Raw genomic sequence first — 15,116 nt, 5'->3', positions numbered from 1 at the left:
CAGTTCTTCCCCCCCTTTTTCTGTTCCCATCGCTGTAAAAGCAGATGCGGCAACAGTCCTTTCAGCTTTCATTTCTTTCAAAGTTTCAGATATCAGCCTCCACACAGTAGAGAGTTTCTGAGCATCCTTAAATAAAACCGTATCTGGATTATCAAAGTAACCTCTCGCTATTCCATACGCTAGTAACCCAGGCAATTCCTTTTTACAATCTATCCCCTGAACGCTCCGCTTTTCTAAAAAGCATTTGAGCAAATCATACACCGCTTGTCTATTCATACCTTTGTCAGTGCGCTGTTGCAGCCTTTGTGCAAGACCTTGGCGGCGCGTGGCCACGCGGGACCCTCTATAGGTGTTCCTGAGCGCGGGGAATTCTTCCTATTCCTCCTTTCCGTCTCCTGAGCGCAGGGAGTCTTCCTGTTCATCCCTTCCGACTCCTGAGTGCGGGGATTCTTCCCTGTCGCCTCCTGAACTCCTCCTGAATGCAGGGAGTCTTCCCTTCCGTCTCCTGAGCGCGGGGACCTTCCCTTTCGCCTCCTGAGCTGCTTTCAGGACCGGTTCCCGGGCTCTGTTGAACCGTGGCTCGCAGGTTCAGTTCTTCCTAGGGTCCCTGTTTGGGCGCCATTTGTTGCAACAGGGGAAGACATGGACACTCAATGTGAGTGATCAGCAAGCTTCGTTTATTGAATAGCACAACTGTCTTTTATAATTAGCTAATACATACATGTTTCCATAACACAGCATTCTGATTGGTTCATCAATCCAGCCCTTAGCTCCTTATCTGCGGTTAGTTACCTCTTCTTCTCCCATGCAGCTACTCTCTCTTTTCCCATGCCTGAGCAATCACAGGCTTCTCATTATCCTGTAGCACCTGCAGTCAGGGTTAGGGTGTCCTTGCCAATTTAGCAATCACAGGAGCTGAGTTCAATGTTTCTCAAGCTCCTGCTCGGCCAGCTGGATGATATCTATGTTACCCTTCTCAGCTAGCCAGCTTCCCACAACCATGAACGTCAACAATGATGCTTGTCAGGCAATGCCCTTGCTAAGGCATTGCTCCATAAGGGAGGGTGAGCTAGGAGCCAAGAGTAAACAACAAGGCAAGCAGGGATGGGGCCCAGCCCCACAGTACCCAAGCAAGGCAAGCAACGCAGATCCAGGGATGGCAGCCAGCTTCAGCCAAGAGTATGGGCCACCAGACAATTCCATAACAACGAGGCATGTCTGAGGTTAAGTCAGAGTCAGGAATTGGGTTCGGTGACCATGGTCAGCCAAGGGTCTAGTGATCGCCAGGAAAGTTCATAGTGAAGACACAGGTTCAAAATCAAACCTGGAAGTCAGGTGCCAAGTCAGTGGGATACATGGCCACAAGCAGGAATATAGCTATAGTGTTGCTCAGGTGAGGACCCAGGGCAAAAGCCTCAGCGTAAAAGCAACATCTGAGCAAAAGGTAGCGTGAAAGTCCCTGATGGAGCTTCTTTTCAGGTCTTCTTCCTTCACAGCAGTCTGAACCAAGATTAGACAGATGGATTAGACAGCTGTATCAGACAGCTGATCTTGAGCTCAGGAACCTGTTAAGAAGTGTGGAGGGAGCTCTGGGTCATGACAGTGCCATCCCACTGTTATGGGTAGGCTTGCTCTGTGCACACATTTGTTTAGACTTTTAGCAATTTGAACCATTCCTGTTTCCATTTTTCCAGTTTTGGTAGCAGTCACCTCCACCCCATTATAACCATACTTGCCAATCAGGCTCTGGTTGAGCCACACTCCTTGCCAAATACTTACCAGATGGTTATTTCCTTTGTTTTTGTGCCCAAATAACTGTGACTGAGCCAAACAAATGATGTACCAGAGTACAGCTGTTGAGCTTGAAGCCAGAACAATCCTCCATGAAGCAATGAGACACAGCAGGCAAGGGTGGCAAGTTACCAAAGCCATGCCACGGCAGCTGTGCCATACCCATCGAGAAGTGTGGGATCTGATGTGATTCAAAGGGACAGTGCCCATGCAGGGATCTGTCACTGCATGTGTGCTTGGTGCTAGAGTTTGCCAGGCTGTCTCCAACCTATGTTGCAACAGGAACATACTGCGGTCTGGAAGAGTTCAGGGCCAGGCTGTAGCAGTCCTACTTTGGACTTAAGCAGAGGCCAAAGATTGGGGGATCCAGATGAAATTCGTGCTTTAGGTTGATGAGGGTTGCATCCTGTTACCACAGGGATTCTCAGAAAGGGGATTAAGATTTCCCCTTTATTTGAAGGTTTTGGATTCCCTTAGATGTGCCCAAGACTGGAAACTCGGGAAGTACTAGAAATATTGAAGCAGTTCTCCTGATGGAAGCTAGCTGCCCAGCCGCTGGACTACTCTTCTCATACAGCAGGCAGTCAGGATTAACTGGGATTTGGAGGGTAGGGTCAGCACAGACAAAGAGACTCTTCCACTTTGATGCATCTTCTGTAAGGAAAATTAATTTTAAAAAATACATTCAGATGTTTCTTTACTAAAGCTGCAGTTACACGTCAACTGTGGAAGGCATTTAAGGGTAAGGTGTTTGTTCAAATTTAGTCAGTTCACACCATCAACTACAATTTCGGCTGGCTGTTTCTTGCTCGTGTTCTGTTCCTGTTCTGCCTGATTTTTTTGCCTGAAGTTCTGGAGTACATAATACTTTTAATGGAAACCTGAAAATGGTTTCTGTAGGTGGACAAAGGTGTTTATTGTCAAAGGTGTTTATTTCATATGTAGGGATAATTATTACAGTAACCTTGGGACCTACTTAAGACAATGCAGATTCCACATGAAAAACTAGTAAAATCAAAGATAGAAACCCAATAAAGAGATCTTAGTTTTACGGTACTTCTTCATAATACTTGAAAGCTCTTATCTGAGAGAGTGAAAGAAGCAAAGTGCTTGTAAATTAGTTACCTGTTACCCAAATTTAAAATAACATAATAGCATTAATGTGTAGTCATAAAAGTGAAAGTAGTGAGCAATTTTTCTTTCAGCCAAGTTAATATTAAACTGCTGACCTGTGGCACATGGGTAATTAAATGGCGAGACCAGAATGCTGAAGGCAGCTTTGCTTCTCCTTTTAAATTTGCTGATGCAATTTAAACCACATGACTTACAATGTTCTAGCTCTCTGTAAACCTCCAGTGACTGGTATGCCACTGTCATTCTTTATCCATTAGTAAACAAAATTCACCTGCTATTCATGTTAGTGAATATGCTGATGTGTTCCCTCTTTGTGAACTGTTTAAACTTTCAGATGTGTTCAGTATGTAATATCTAGAAATCACTATCATCCGATTGGTGAGAAGAGGAATTCAGATGGGGGGGGGAGTACTGGCGTCGCTCTCGGGCTCTGAATTCAAAGTTATCTTGTTGCAGTGGCATCCAGATGCCAATTTGTAAAAGAAATGCCATTGTTCTGCATTGTACTGCTTTTTTTTTTATGACAAATAAAAAACCCAGGGGTTCTGGTAGGGGGTAATTGTTACTGGTTGTTGGTTACTGTGTTTTTTTCCTCTTCTCCCTATTTCATTTACATCTGACAGCAATTCTATTACTGCCTTAAGCAGATGGGCAATGTTGTGTGTGATTTTTTTTTTTTTTTATTGTGTGCAAAAGGAAGGAACTGCTGCTAATAATTTGTATTTTAACAGGATGGCAAAACAGCAGAAGATCTCGCCAGAGCAGAGCAGCATGAACATGTAGCCAGTCTGCTTGCAAGACTTAAAAAGGTTGGGAATGCATAAATTTTAACTGAGGTTTTCATGTTTTTAAGATACCAAGAAAAGTTTGACCATGGGAAATCATATAATAAGATAGTCACCAAAGCCATTCGAAAAAGCTGTTGCAAAAATCCGTACTGAAATGGTGTCTTTTTTTTTTTTTCATTTTTTATTTGAAATGATGCCCTTAGTTTAAGCTAGTATGTATGTACTAACAAAAATGGCTAAGCTAGCCTGCACCACTGATCTGTCTTAATCCTGTCTCTGACAATACCTAACAAAGCATTTAAGGTGTTTAGAAGGAACTGGAAAATAAACTTAAAAATTAGCACATCCCACAAAAGGACTTAGTTCCCCACCATCACCATTTTAGTTACATTAGGGTTACGAAGTATGAGGGGTTTTTGCCCTTTCTGGTAACTCTAATGCCATGTGAAATAGTTGCATAAGTTCTCAATGTCTTTTTTCTTAATTCTGCAGTTTCACTATTTCCAAATCTCCTGTCAACTAGAGTGCAAAGGTGACCTGGGATTGTTGTAAGGCAGTGAGTCTGACACATCTGCTATGCATCAGTTATTCTAGATCAGCAGTATCCCTCATACCATGAAAGTTCAGGGACCACTTGCCTGGAGATTACAGGCAAGAGCCAGAACAATTAAAACAATCCTGTTTTAATTCTGCTGATGGGTCTGTGGAAAATCGAAATAAATGACTGTTTCAGAGTAGCAATAGAAGATGGTGTGTAGCAGGCATTGGGAAGATGGAAGTAGAATCATGTCCTTTAGTTCTGCCAGCAGATCTGTACTTGCTAGGATTGTAAAATACATCAATGAAGATGTCAGAAAGTGCCAAAGTTTGGGCTTCCTTTGCAATGATAGCTTTTGTAAATGTTTGTCATAACAGGATCCATTTTGCTTAGTTGTATCACCACACTGAACCCTTGCCTGTGTCTGCACACAGATGGATCATTTTGTGTTTTAGTCATGATGTAAATATGGAAATAATAGAAGTTGGCCTAGAGCAAAAGGGAGAAGGTCAGATAAATCTCTTCTGAAAGAGATGTTAGCAGCTGGTAACTCTCTTCTTGATAGCAGAGTATACTTAATTATTGAAAGCCTGCCTATATATGTGGGGAAAATGTATGATAATTATATACTTTATCAGAGTATACATTGCAACAGAGAATTTGGTCAATTGACATTAATAGACTACATCAAACCACTGAAAATACTCTAGTAATTCTCAAGATTGTCAATATCATCTAGTAGAGTGTACCTGACACTTGTTTTATTTTTAGTGCCTGTGGAGGGTTTTGTCCCCGATAGCACACACATGAAGGACCTACTGTCATAGTGGCTCTTGCAGAGGATTCTGGAGCCATGAGGGTGTGCAGTATTTGCATTGTGACTAACTTATTTAATAAATGCCTGTTAGGAAACTAAATTATATGAGCTACTATTTCTGTCAGATTTCTCAGCTTAATTGCTACATGCTTATAATTTTGGGGGGCTGTAGGTGCTCATTTAATGAGTCATCGTCATTGTTAAACTGAGTACAAATGCAGAACAACATACCCTCTCTCTCAGCTCCAAACGGGGGAATGAAGGAAGGGAAGATGAAGCTAGTTCCTCTGCCCTTCCCTTTCTGCTGTCTCCCTGTTTCCTTAAAAAAGGTCTTTCTCTGGTGAGAGACTTTTGATAGTTTGCTGTCCTGCTCTGAATCCCCTTGCTGAGTTGATTTTTTTTCAAGCTCAGCTTGTGTGGGAAATAGAGCCTTCATGTCTGATTGCATCTTGCTGGGCAAAGAGAAAAGGCAGGTTTGATTTGTTTGTTCCTGACACTGTCTTTGACAGGAACAGAAGGAGTATCCTTCAGATACTACAAGACAAGATGCAGAGGGGTAATGGGGGAGCTCAAACTAGAAAGCTCTTCTGTAGGAAATGTGTTTGGGTTTGAGGAAGGCTTGTGTAGGAGGATGCGACACAGCTGTGGAAGAGACAATGGATGCACACAGAGGGCAAACTGTGAGAGGAGAATTAAGTAGAGAGGCAGATCTATTGAGGCCTGCGAGTAAAGAGGGAAACTAGGCTGGAGGTTGTACACTTGCAGTGGAGGGGTAGAAAAATGAAAGTTGAACAGTACGCGAGAGGTCTTTTAAGGTAAAGAAGAATAAGTGTGTGGGGAAAGGAGAGATAAGAGTGGTCTGGGAAAAGCAATATTTACCTTGCAAAGAACTGAAGTGGAAATAAACAGAGAACTGTGTGGGAGGAGGAGGGAGAGGGAAGAGGAGAATTCCCCCAAATATGAGAAGTACAGAAAAAGTTGGTGTAAAGAAGAGGGGAAATGCACATTGAGTTTTTTGATTGCTCAGGTGGTAGCTGTAACTGCAAAATTCTTCAATGGTGCATGTATATATAGTATAAGATTATGGATATTGGTTACGCTACTGATACTCATAGGTAAGGAGAATGAGCACTGAAAGAGGCTAGTTTTTCCTACTTTGCCCTCTCCATCGAGGTCAAAATGATCCCATTAACTGATGTTGAGCCTGAAGTTGTGTGATTTTCATGAAGGCTCAAGGTGGCAAGCACACAGCCATGCCTTGTCTACCTCTCTACCCTTCTGCCAGTAATTGATCATTAGCATGATGAAGCGATGGGGGAACTGATCCAGATGAACACCAACCTGGCAAGAAAGCATTACCTAAACCCTGTGTTTTGAGTTTGTTGGGAGGCAGAAGTTCTCTGCCACACGTTCTGATTTCTTCTTTATACTGAATTTTAGGATACGCACCGGGGGCTTTTTATCCAGCAGCTGCGGCACACGCAGAATCCACAGCCCCGGATCAAACTGAAGTTGTTTGGACACTCTGGCGCTGGGAAAACCACCCTTGTGGAGTCTCTCAAGTGTGGCCTGATACGAAGCTTTTTCCGAAGACGTAGGCCTAGGCTCTCCTCCACAAACTCAACCAGATTCCCTCCATCTCCTTTGTCTTCCAAACCTTCAGGTATGACTTCAAAGCTGTAACGATTGAACGAGAAAACATTTTCCTCTTTGTGTAGCTCCTAAGGAAGAGCTGTTGGCTGTACTGGAAAACACAGGACAAGCTAAGCGTGTAAGAAACCAAACCAAAGTGGAGAGGGTATTGACTTCTCTGTGCACAGGTTCATACCTTAGAGCAAAGAGGAGCAGCAGGTGTGAAGGGCATAGGAAGAGTTAAGGCTTTGTTTACTCACATGCTGCATACATGAACTTGGAGAGTAGAGGACAGGACTCATGAACACTGGCGTTTATTTTTCACAGGAAGTCCTAGGCTATGAATGCCAGTGTCGTCACCAGATTCCACCATCGTGGGTTTGTGCATTACGTTCTGTCAGCCTTTTTGTTTGATGTGCTGCATCTTTATGTGATCTTTAAATAACAACAGAGGATTTAGTACTGCCTCTGATGCCTTGGGGTGCTTTTCCGTAAGGTACAGGAGTGGATTAGCCCAATTAGAGGTGTCTAAAATTGTCTCCAAACAAGGTGAAAATTAAGGTTTTCTAAACTGAAGGAAATAGGTGCAAATAATAGGGAAACTTTGCCCAGGTAGCCCCGTTTGGCCTTTGGAAAGGGGGAGAGCGTTAGGGTGTGGAGGAACTAGCTAAATTTATACTTCAACATGTAGCCGGCTTTGGAAGGACCCACAGTTGTGGTGGTACACTAGAAAGAGTAGTGAATCCTTTGTCCAGGTCCCTTTTCTAACACTGAGGGGCTGTGCCATGTATACAAAGCTAAGCAGGCACTTCGAGGAGCTCAAGTTTAAGTTGGTGTTTAGAAGTAGTCTTACTATGTAAGTTTTAGATGGGGTCAGGGTTTCCTTTTTCTTTAAAAACATTTGGATAATACCTGCAGGTTTAGGTTTCATTTGCCATTTTTAGGTAGTGTTAGAACAGTGCTAGTAGTAGATTTCATATCTTTCTCTGGTCACCTGAGAAAGTTATAAGGTACACACAGAGTGGCTTAATAAGACAAGATACCTGGCACAGAGATTGTTACTTTATTTGCTGTTCACTTAACACAAGGGGCTCACATCTGTGACAACAGAATAAAGAAATTGATTAAATGAATCAGTCAGAAGTTCTTGATTTATTTATCTTAATTTACTGTGTCACAGAAGGCCAGATAAGACACTCACGAAATATCAGTTCCTGGAGGCAGTGACAGGAAGGTTTTGACTGAAGACAGATGTTTTTATGTTGGTTGGTACCAGAATCGGAGGATAAGTGTTATACGCTCACACTATCATAAAATCAGACAAGACTGCCAGTCACATTAGCAACTCTTCATAGAAATAATGGTGAATTTGAAGCATGCACTTGAAAATAGCTTACCTAGATAAAAAGCCAGAAATTTGTGCAGTTCTATGCCAAAAAAAAAGCTACTGTAGTGGTATTACAACGTTTGGATTTTTGGGGGTTTGCTTGTTTCAGTATCTGTTCTTTTTGGATGAAAATCATTATATAATATGTAAATAATGTTATGGGTTGTGTGACCTAATCAGATAAACATGTAAACCAGGACAATTTGGTCTATACTTGATCTTGTGCTTATGTTTGTTTAAATTCTGTAACAATAAGCATGGTAATTCACCATGTATTTATTTACAAGAGCCTAAAGATATAAATATTACAGTAGAAGATAAAACATGAAAGTATAGTTTTACAGCTGATAGGTAGTTTCTTTATTAAAACCCAAGTATCAGAATTCAAATCTATTGGAGGGAAGAAATCTTTACTTTCTCCACTAGATGGTGCAAGTCAATTAAAAAGCCCATTCGTTTCTCTTTACTCTTAGGGAATCTGAGTTAAGCAAGAACTAAACCAATTGCTTATTAGTAAAATAATTTTGTTTAAGAGCCTGCTTTTCTCCTCCACCTCCTCAGAAACAGTTGTTACATGGCGCTATTTTTATCCTCGCTTACAGGAATCAACTATATGAATGTGTAGCATTTCCATGCCAATAAAAATAGCCCATGCTATGAAACTGCAGCCCGTAGCTAACAAAGCAGTATATCTTTGCAATATAGAAAAACTTTAACTATTGAAACCTTTCATTTCCAAATCATACCATTTTTGTTCTGTGCTTCCCACCCAGCGGTCTGTCTGCTAAAGGGCAATAAGTGCTACATGGCATCATTCTAATATTTCCCTTTTCATCATTCAGAATAAGGATGTATTTGTGTATGCACACAGCTTGGTAGTCATCTCCTTTCTTTGAAAAGCAGTTTGGGTTTTTTTTTTTTTACTCAGCTTTTATGCTTTGCATACTTATTTTGAAGTGATCTAGTTGTGACTTTCACATGGTTTGTAATCTCATTTTCCTTTCCCTGACCCAGTTTCAGTAAGCATTACGAATCTTTATCCTGGTTGTGAAAATGTCAGCGTGAGAAGCCGTAGTATGATGTTTGAGCCGGGCCTGACCAAAGGAGTATTAGAAGCTTTCGTTTCACCTGCTCATCACTCTCACTTCTCTGCTGATGACCAGTCCACCAAGGCCATTGACATTCAAAATGCCTGCCTGCATGGTAAGCAGAGCCCTGGGCTGTCACGCCTTAGTGCTATGGGACAGTTAATGCCATGTTGATTCTTTTTAAAAATAAAAATGAAAAAAAATCTGACTTTGTATGGTAGTGACTGTGATTGAGAATCCAACACTGGTGGAGTTTGGTTTATTAAAGAAGAAAGTAAATTTACATGAAGTTCTCTACCTATAAGACACATAGGATCTGACACAAGTGATTACTTATAGTATCACATAGAAATGTTTTTGAGATGAGTAAGTGGGGCAGCTGGAAGGGAGGGATTTGGTGCAATAGGAGTTGGTTGGCCGACCAGCTGCTAGTGTGAAGGCTCCTTCACCTATATTGTATGTTGTTTGGGGATTTTACCAAATTTAATCTGGTCCCATAGACCCAAGTGGTTCCCAGCTGTATGAAGGACCTACCATTCCCGCCCCGTGACAGGGCTAGAACATGTTTGGTGAGTCCTGGAGCTCACCCAACATAGTCAGCAGAGCTTCTGATTTAATTTTTTTTTTTAAAGGAGGCTAACAGCTCTGCAAGTGGAACCGGTTAGCAGTAAGGGGTGGGGGCGGTGCAGTCAGAGAAGTTGTCATAAGTACGTATATGGTTTCTGACTGTGCAGACCATACAAATGGTGCATATACACCACCAGCCATACTAATTGTTACATAGATCTCTCCTGGTAGGATCTCTTCTTAATAAGGAAAATGTTTTGCATGCCTTAGCACTTGCGATTTTGAAGCTGAATTAGGGTTAATCAAGATTTTATTTTGGAGAGAGAAACCTATTTACAAATGCAGTATATGCACACTAAAACATGCAGTGACAAAATATTTGTCCTAGATGCTGAAGAGTTCGGCATGTAACTAAAGCTCCTTCTTTGTCCAGGCTAATTTCCTCTTTCAGTGCAATTTGAAACCAAGTCAAATTCTGCAGTGAAATATAGTTGTGCAGCAGACTGTCAGGAGGGGTTTCTTTTCTTTCTCTGTGCTGTCTTGATATAGAAGGGAAGTGTGCACATGGGTGAACTCCAAATAGCTGTACTTGTAACAGCAGATTTGAGGTTGCCTTTCTTCTAGAAATTTGAGGTGCATCTTCATCAGCGTTTATTTAAATACAGGTAGTACAAGTTCATCAGACTTCACCCTAATCAGATGGTGAGTCTGGGAAGTGCCATACAGTGCAACACACTTATACTTTTCCCACCTGAAGCTAAAGGAGATGGCAAAAAGAAGCATGTTGTTGTTGGTATCCCTAACATGGTGATTCTTCAGTCCTGACTTAACAACGTGATGTGGATAGTACAATTCTGTAAAGCAAAATGGCTTCTTTGAGAATGTCCTTCAGCTGTTTTTAATACCAGCAGTGGCATATTAAGAAGAAAAATTAATAAAAAGTTGAGCTTTTTGGGGTGAGCAGGAAAAGAACGGTAGCCTTTATTCTTGTTTTTCAAGGGAATTACAAAATCCGTTGCTGTTGGCAAAGGCAAAGGCAAAGGCCAATTTAATGTGTAAAGCTGTGTGCATTTAACACACAGGTGCTTCCATATGACACCCAGCTGAATCATAGAATGGTTTAGGTTGGAAAGGACCTTGAAGATCATCGAGTTCCAAAGGGACCCCTCCCACTAGACCAGGTTGCCCAAGGCCATGTCCAGCCTGGCCTTGAACATCTCCAGGGACGGGGCCTGAACGACTTCTCCGGGCAACCTGTTCCAGTGCCTTACCACCCTTAAAGTGAAAACTTTCTTCCTAATGTTTAATCTAAACCTGCCCTCTTCCAGTTTAAAGCCATTCCCCCTCGTCCTGTCACTGCATGCCCTAGTAAAAAGTCCTTCCCCAGCTCTCCTGTAGGCCCGAGATCTCCCCGGAGCCTTCTCTTCTCCAGGCTGAACAGCCCCAACTGCCTCAGCCTCTCCTCACAGGAGAGGTGCTCCAGCCCTCAGATCATCCTCGTGGCTCTCCTCTGGACACGCTCCAGCAGGTCCATGTCCTTCTTATGTTGGGGACTCCAGAGCTGGAATGTCCTAGAGAAGTGAATGTGAGAGAGGAACACATGGTGAGGACCCAAATTCTCAGCCTCTGAGACTGACTGAAACACATTCCCTTTGTTCATGATTGCATTTGCAGTCTTGTTTTCTCACATGCATGTGGTTTATCTTTGTGAAAGTTTAAATCAGATTAACTCTTTTGTTTGACTTTCCGTGGCTGAAAGATGCTTCATGCTTACTGACAAAGTATGATTTGATCTCTTCATCTGTTTGCCTGTTTTTCAGGAGTTGGCGATTTCAGCATCTGGGAATTCTCTGGGAATCCTGTGTATTTCTGCTGTTACGATTATTTTGCTGCAAATGATCCCACTGCAATTCACATAGTGCTTTTTAGTCTCGAGGAGCCTTACGAAATCCAGTTAAACCAAGTGACCTTTTGGCTCAGTTTCCTGAAATCACTAGTCCCAGTTGAGGAGCCAATAGGTATGCTCTTCTGCCTGTTAATGAAATATTAGGGACTATAAGATAAAGCTTCTTGTGTTTCTCTGCAAGTTTGTACATCCTCCGTGTTGAGTGCTGCTATGTGTCTTCATCCCCATGTATTCAAACAAACTTTACACAAGGTTTTTTAGAGAAAGGGAATTTTCTATGGAACAGTCCTGAAGAGTTGTACACAACACTCAGTCCAACTAAAAAGGGTCATGAAGTACAGTGCAGACTCTTGTGGCACTGGGATTTATAACTGTAAATAGCAGATGAAGTTTTATGTCAGATAATCTGCGTGGAAAAGTTTTTCAGAGAGTTGGAACCATTTACATCCAGTTTTAGACGCATTGCTGAAATTCTACTTATATCTAACTCCAATTAACAGTGTTTCCAGCATAAATTAGTCTTGTCAGTGAGAACAGGACAAAATGACATTGTGGAGTGGCATTACCTCTCAGCACGTGCCACTTTAATGTGCTTAACTAGAGTTGTATTTGGACTTCAAATATGTTAACCTTCTGGTGCATCTGGAAGTACAGAAACCAGTATTTCTAGTAAATTTCACTTCACATATTCTCAGACTTTGCACAATTTTTAGGTAAATTTACTTGTTTTACATGCAAGCTTTGTAACAAACTGAAAGTTACTTGGCAGGCAAACAACTTAAACAACTTCCCCCCACCCCCCCTCCCTTAAAGGGTCTGTAGGTCTAGGTATATATACAGTATAACTTGTTTGTGTTTGTCACTAAGCACTGTGACAGTTTCATGGATGAGCCAAGCTCTGACATGTGTTTTGGTTCTATGAACCGAAATGTTATTCCAGCCAGTGGATCTAACTCAGCGCTCGTGGACATTGACAAGGGAATCACCACACAAGTAAAACAAATACTTACATTGTGCAAAGAGTGCTTCCCCTGTCTTTTTGGTTTTGGCTCGATTCTGCATGCATTGTCTCAGCCAGATAATGATAATGATGAGCCAAGGTAGACCTTCAGTTTTCAGTTCAGGTGTCTGCATGTCTTTCATTTGCCATTTTAGGTCCAATCACAAGGTTAACAATATGAGTATTTGGATCTAACAGACACAAAATTACTCCAGGAAGTAAAAACTCAGAAATTTGCAGAAAAGTATCAAAGCTGGAAATACAGTTAATTTACAATTGCTGAAAGCTTTTCATGGCTTCTCAGTCTAGCAAGGATACTTAGTTCTTGGTCTGACTGATTTAGAATTTGAGTTAATCGTTTCTTCTTGCTGATCTAATTATCAGCCTTATTTAGATACTTTGCTTAAATCGGTGTTTATAGTCAGCTCAGTTTGGGTACCTGCGCCTTCAGCTGCCAAAAAAAATATTTACAATTTTAAAATACTTACCTTGAAGTGCTATGCAGAGATTTGATTTGGAAAAATGTGGGTTTTTTATGAATGAACCAAGATTATGTAGCTTAGTTGATGAAAACTGAGAAGTAATATGTAATATGTTAGCATATTTCTCCCATGTGAAGTTTTGTCAGACTAAAATAGCAGGATTGGATGTACTATCTTTTTTTAAAAAATAACCTAATGATGTTTCTTCTTTTCTGGAAGATCAGTTTGAGAAAAGATTGAAAACTGTGTTCCATACTGTCACCTCATTCATGCCATTTGTATCTTTCTTTCTTATTCTTTTTCATGGTTTCTGCCAGGCTTTCCTACTTAACTCTCACCTAAGTGAGAGGTCATTGTTTGTGTAAGTACTGCAAAATAGCATTCATACCAATGTATGAATGTTGTAGACATTTTGTGTTCTACTTATAATCCTCTACTCTACACCTGTAATATTAAGGACCATCCTAAGATTATGAGAAACCCTTTCAAGAAGCTGTTATTTTTAATTGTTTTTCCTCACACTATTATAGTTTGTAGTTAATAGATACATCATTGCTGTTACTGTTTTAATAAAAACATTAGTCAATAAAGTCATGTCATATCAATGTATCTGATGTTGTTCAAAGAGCCTAGCTGTTCAAACTGGATGTTATATAGATAATTCTGTAGACAGATAACAGGCAAAGCACCAGTGGTGTAAGCACAGTATGGCTGTGTTTAGAGTTGGCAAATCCACTGCAAAAGTGGTTGGTATGAATAGCGTAAAATGTATTCCTATTTTCCTGGCTCAGTAAGACAGCCATCTCTGTGGGCATGTATCATAGTGAGGGAGTGCTCTTGTTTCTCTTCTAGCATTCAGTGGGAAGCTGAAGAGTCCCCTGCGTGTTGTTTTGGTCGCCACGCATGCTGACATAGTGAATCTTCCTCGGCCCGTTGCCGGAGAGTTTTGGTATGACAAAGACATATCGTTGTTGAAAGAAATCAGGAACAGGTAAGAGGGGAGTATATTTATATTTGGTGTTTAAACATGTCAATTGGAAAGAAAGAATACTAAAATGCATAGGAATATGTAAAAGGTTTTTATGTGGCTTATGCTATGTGATATTATGATATTTTGAGTATGTTCAAGAAGCCTACATTGTGCAAAAATTGAAACGTTTACCAATAATTAAGTAAGCAACCTGCCTTAAGTGAGCTAAAATGGGGCAAGTCATGCAAAAATGAGTTGGGGCTCAGGGAGTCTTACCCTGTAAACACTGGGATACATCCAAAGGCCCATATCAGCCATCTGTCTGATGGCTGTCATCTGTCAACCTGAGCCTCTTGGTGCTTAGGTTTTGTACCAATCTCAGAAAAATGGGCAGTACTCAGCTACAACCTCTGGGTGAAAAAGAGGAAGCCTGACAGGAGAGTGACCCTTTGCTCTGAATTGATTTAGGATGGGTAGGAAAAAACCTAAAACAGGCATGGAGGTATACTCTATACACAGTTTGCAAAGAGCTGGATATTGTAGACTCACACAGGTGACACTATCAGCCAAGAAGTACCTAGAAGTTATGGAAACTTCTAGCCTCCTTCAGCAAATGTTTGGAGAGCATGCAATTGTAGATGGAAATAGGGAATTTTTCACAAACATACTGTTATATAAAGTAACAATAATATATATTCACAGTGAGCACATCAGTGGTAACATGTGGTACAAGGAACCATCCACACCTGTGAACACAGACACTTATCTGGACTGTACAAGAAAGAAATGTAGGAATTCCAGCACAATAGTGTCAGGGCAGTATCTTAATCAATTGAAATAAACCAACAGAGAATACCTGTGTGTAATCTTTGGCACTGGAGTCCTTTTACATGCAAATAAGTCCAGAGCTAAGAAAACAAGTACGTGTGCTTGAAAAGTCAAAAGGAAGGGAGAAACAGAGATGGTGTCAATAGCAATGACAACTGAACTATTTAAAGTGAGAAGAAAGCAAGCAA

At 41.2% G+C, this 15,116-nt stretch overlaps 1 protein-coding gene across 1 annotated transcript in view; it reads left to right on the top strand.

Annotated features, from left to right (window-relative positions):
* Positions 1–15,116, top strand: part of DAPK1 (death-associated protein kinase 1) — a 57,341-nt gene that overhangs the window by 38,703 nt on the left and 3,522 nt on the right. The window contains exons 18-22 of the mRNA XM_009885857.1: positions 3,657–3,734; positions 6,509–6,731; positions 9,102–9,290; positions 11,563–11,760; positions 13,983–14,121. Of these exons, the coding sequence (XP_009884159.1) occupies positions 3,657–3,734; positions 6,509–6,731; positions 9,102–9,290; positions 11,563–11,760; positions 13,983–14,121 (827 nt within the window). The remainder of the gene's footprint in view (positions 1–3,656; positions 3,735–6,508; positions 6,732–9,101; positions 9,291–11,562; positions 11,761–13,982; positions 14,122–15,116) is intronic.

This window comes from Charadrius vociferus, unplaced genomic scaffold, assembly GCF_000708025.1.
Source record: "Charadrius vociferus isolate BGI_N301 unplaced genomic scaffold, ASM70802v2 scaffold235, whole genome shotgun sequence".
NCBI lineage: Eukaryota > Metazoa > Chordata > Aves > Charadriiformes > Charadriidae > Charadrius > Charadrius vociferus.
Note: the sequence above shows the minus strand (reverse complement) of the source record. Positions and strands in the feature narration are given on the sequence as shown.